At 38.4% G+C, this 4,758-nt stretch overlaps 1 protein-coding gene across 1 annotated transcript; it reads right to left on the minus strand.

The window, feature by feature from the left end:
- Positions 1-2,158: 2,158 nt before the first annotated feature.
- LOC135195920 (uncharacterized protein K02A2.6-like) lies at positions 2,159-3,055 on the minus strand. Its single transcript, XM_064222424.1, has one exon. It carries the CDS (start codon positions 3,053-3,055, stop codon positions 2,159-2,161), a length of 897 nt encoding a protein of 298 aa, XP_064078494.1.
- Between the last annotated feature and the right edge of the window lie 1,703 nt (positions 3,056-4,758).

Below are 4,758 nucleotides of genomic sequence, written 5' to 3' on the forward strand. Positions count from 1 at the left end.
CTTTTTATTTCCCAAAATTAGCTAACATGAAAATGGAATAAAATTAATTAATTCTGACTCAAAAGAAACGTTAAACTATCATATTCCTCTCAAAATCATATATAAGTAAGCACCCCCTCTTCCCCTAAGTGTCCAAACGTTAATAGTTTATTAATATTCAAAACCAGTCAGAGAATAACCCTTAGATGACTTCGAATCCATCTGAAATAAAGAGACCATTATTACGACATCACTAATATGTTAAAGTTCGTCAATAAAGAATGCGTGCCGCATCTCAATTCGCTTTCTCTAGACTCATGTAACTGTCACTTAAAATGTTAACTTTTTCAAAGTTCCCTTTTATGGTACCTTGTCCGACGGACTTGCAACACCTCCATAGCGTGTTCCACACTCTATCAATCAAAATCAGTGAGTCCGCCTTCTTTGCAATTGTTCTTCAGATTTTATGTCATTTTCTGTATATTACGAATACACACACATCGATTGGCACACAATTGGCACTAACCACAAAGGTGCACTAGTAAGCTATCCTGCCTGCTTTTTCATTTCAGCATCTTCGAGGAATCCAGCATTTTGCATTTGTCTCTAACTGGAAAAGCTAAGGTTAATAACCCGATTACTGTGCCCTTAAGACACACACACACACACACACACACACACACACACACACACACACATATATATATATATATATATAATATATATATATATATATATATATATATATATATATATATATATATGTCATATCACATTACCGTGATTCACATACATACATCGAGCTACAAATGTCCTTTAATATCTAATTCGCTCTACCTCGAAATAATATATTTTCATATATGTTTAACCGAAGGGAAATAGTCCTGGATTGAAAGTGTCGATGGTTCGCGCCGTGAGCCGGCAAATCTCTTATCAACTAAAAAATTCACCTTCGGTTGAACATATATGAAAATACATTAATTCCGAGGTAGAGCGAATTAGTTATTAATGGACAATTTTGTAGCTCGATATATATATATATATATATATATATATATATATATATATATATATATATATATATATATATATATATATATATCATTAAATAAGTTTGGTTTTGTGGAAAAAATAAAAGTCGAATGATAAAGTGGAAACAGAAATGAGACTGGCATAAAGATCTCGATAGCAACTCATATAATGTAGCACTGTATAGGGTCTTAGAACTTATTTGATTCAAACCCAGGGCGAAACTACTAGTAAATCTAATGGCCGTCAAACGTAATTATCCTTCAAGGGTAAAAATGCAAGCCGTCATTCATAGTAACTTTTGAGGATTTACTTCGTCATGAAACATACGAAGCAAAACTAATAATCACATTGAAAATATATTCAGCTTCTTGCAGTTCTCTAAAAATATGTGAAAAATGTGGAAAGGCTTCACAGGCAATTCATACAATGTGTTGTTGCTTTATATGGTATAGTGCTCGGAAAAAGAATATTTTGATGTCTCTCTCTCTCTCTCTCTCTCTCCTCTCTCTCTCTCCTTCTCTCTCTCTCTCTCTCATTTTCCAGACCTGGACTGCAGCGGAATATTTCATGGTCCGCCTCCCACGTCAGAAGGCTGAGGTGATAAATGTGAGGACTTACAGACCTTCCACGTAATACCGAATGAATGGTAGAAAAAGTCTTAACCTCAGGTAACGGATGAGTTGAGGCTTTTCGAAAGAAGGCCAAGAAAACGTGAGATAAATCTTGGCAGAGCAAATCTCCGAAACCACATTTAACTTTCTTTCAGCTATTAGGAATTGGTTGCAGTATTTCATGTTGGTTTCATCCATCCAGCCTGAATGACGACTGAAGTATATTTGGATGGACACGAAACTCAGATAGATCCTTCTTGAATGACTTTATTTTTAAGACTAACTTATAATGATATACAGTTTAAAAGAAGACAAGATAGTTAACAGGGTAGTTATGCTTAATGAGTAGTAAGTATCTGTAAACACAAATATAACCTCTGGTAATAGGTAGTTATAAACATAAATACCTAACTCCTTTTCCCCTCGGGAAAAAGAATGAAAGATTAAAGCAAATAAAAGGATAAAGCAATCAATAATTAAATGGTGGCATAGCTTTGAATAAATAATACAAAACATACATAATACTATTAATCATTTTACATTCTAAAATAGTCAGGTGGTCTACTTTGTCTGGTAGACCTTCGAAGTTTTGGTAATTCAGATATCGAACTATCAGGTGAGTCATCAGAAGTATTACCATTTTCATTTCCCAATATTTTTTCTGCAGCTGCCGCCTCCTTTTCTTCTACATTTGGGATTTCATTCTTCTCTGCACCTGCAACTGCATCGCCTAACTCTTCACGAGTATTTATGAACTCTCTTGGTAATGGGTCTGGATAGCTGACCAACTCTGAAAAATCACGTGCTAAAAGTTCATTTTTGTTATCTTGAGAATCATTGGAGATCAGTCTCATTTGATCAATATGCCTCTTCCATATTAAGTTACCGTCCACTTGTACATTGTATGTGCATGGACCCAATTTAAGAACCACAACTCCTCGAGTCCATATGCCCTTCTTGGTATTTTGACGATAATCCCGAACCAGTACCACGTCCCCTATATCGAGTTCCCTCATTGGTTTCTCGTTCTCTGAGGCTTTTCTTTCAATTCGCTGAGATGCATACTGGTGTAGTAAATCAAGGCGAGTGCGTAACTGCCGACCCATGAGCTCCACAGACGTGCGCTTTGTTGTACAGTGAGGTGTAGTTCGGTAAGTCAGTAGAAATTGACACGATTTGGTATTTAAAGATGTATTACACGATTGCAATGTTCTCATCGCCCTTTTCATTCCTTGTTTGAATGTTCTTATCGTATTTTCGGCCTGCCCATTACTGCTTGGGTGATAAGCGGGTATCAGTATATGCTTTACACCATTTTGGGTCATGAACTCTTTAAATTCCTCAGCCACAAACTGTCTTCCATTATCAGACACGAGCTCTACACAAACCCCATGCTGAGCAAATACCCGCCGCATGATCTCGATGGTATTCATAGTTGTAACTGATTTCATAGGGTGTACTTCTGGCCATTTTGAATATGCATCAATCATAATGAGGTACATTTGTCCCAGGAATGGTCCTGCGAAATCAACATGTACTCTTTTCCACGGACCAGAAGGCCATTTCCACCCGGATTACCCTCAGCATGAGTCGGCATTGGCTGAGTAGCCTGACAAGCAGAGCACCCTTGCACAGTGTTTTCAATATCTTGATCGATATTCGGCCACCACACATGCAAGCGAGCTAATCCTTTCATCCTAACAATCCCCGGATGACCACCATGTAGTTCTTCTAAGATTTGAATCCTATACCTCGACGGTATTACCACCCTGGCACCCCATAGAAGACATCCCTCTTCAATTGAAAACTCACGCTGACGGCTATGGAAGGGTTTCCGTTCCTGTGCTATGTCCTCAGAGTCTGGCCATCCATTTCTTGTATAATATAAAGCTCTAGCCAGTACAGCATCATGCAAAGTTTCCCTTGCAACAAATTTCGCAGTAACAGGAAGAGAGTTCACCTGGTGCATGTTAAATACAGTTGCTTCTTGTGTCCAGTTTACATGCTTATCTGATGCGTCGGAGTCACAATCTGGGTAAAGGCAAACCGTAGAGAAAGTGCATCAGCATTTCCATTGTCACTTGAACAACGTAATTCAATGTCATAATCATAAGCTGCTAACTGTATAGCCCAGCGTTGTATTCTTGCAGCTGCAAGGACTGGAATGCCCTTCCTGGGTCCCAGAATGTATGACAGTGGTTTGTTATCTGTAATAAGGGTGAATTTACGACCATATAAATATTGATGAAACTTCCGTAGTCCAAAGATGATTGCCAAACCCTCACGCTCAATAATTTGGGAATAGTTACGTTCAGTGGGTGTTAACATTCTTGATGCATAAGCAATTGGTCTTTCTCCGTTACTGGTGATATGGGAAAGCACTGCTCCAAGTCCTTTGGGTGATGCATCTACGCCACAACGTCACAGGTTTACTCAAATCATAGTGCACTAATACTCCGTCTTTCAGTGGTCAGCATTTTTTTAATCTCGGAAAAGCTCTTTCACACTCTACTGACCAATGCCATTTTCTGTCTTTATGCAGTAATTCCGTGAGAGGCTGATGAGAGATTTGGCACATAGCGACGGTAATGGTTTACCAGCCCCAGGAAGGATTGCATTTCAGACCTTGATTCTGGCCTTGGTGCCTCCGTGACTGCTGCAATGGCATCCTCCGTCATATGAATGCCCTCTTCATCTACAATGAAACTCAAATATTTCAAGGAGGGCTTCATAAATTCACATTTCGACAAATTACATTTCAACCCATTGATGTGCAACCGCTCAAGTACCTTTTCAAGATTGTGTAAATGTTCAGCTTTGGTTTCTCCCAGTAAGACAATAATATCACCTATGTTGCATCCACAAGGACACTCCTTGCAGAACTTTATCATTTAAAGACTGAAAAAAGTTGTGGTGCTGCTGAGACACCATATGGTAAACGTGTATATCTGTACAAACCAAGTGGTGTGTTAATCGTGACATATTCCTAGATTCTTCATCCAAATTCCACTTGCTGATAAGCTTGCAATAAATCTAACTTTGAGAAAGTTTTTTTCACCCACCGTTCAGTCGCTGGTATAGTTCATCTGGATTTGGCATTGGATGTTCCAGGTTTTCCCAACATAACAATTTATGG

The sequence above is a fragment of the Macrobrachium nipponense genome, chromosome 17 (assembly GCF_015104395.2).
Source record: "Macrobrachium nipponense isolate FS-2020 chromosome 17, ASM1510439v2, whole genome shotgun sequence".
Classification (NCBI taxonomy): domain Eukaryota; kingdom Metazoa; phylum Arthropoda; class Malacostraca; order Decapoda; family Palaemonidae; genus Macrobrachium; species Macrobrachium nipponense.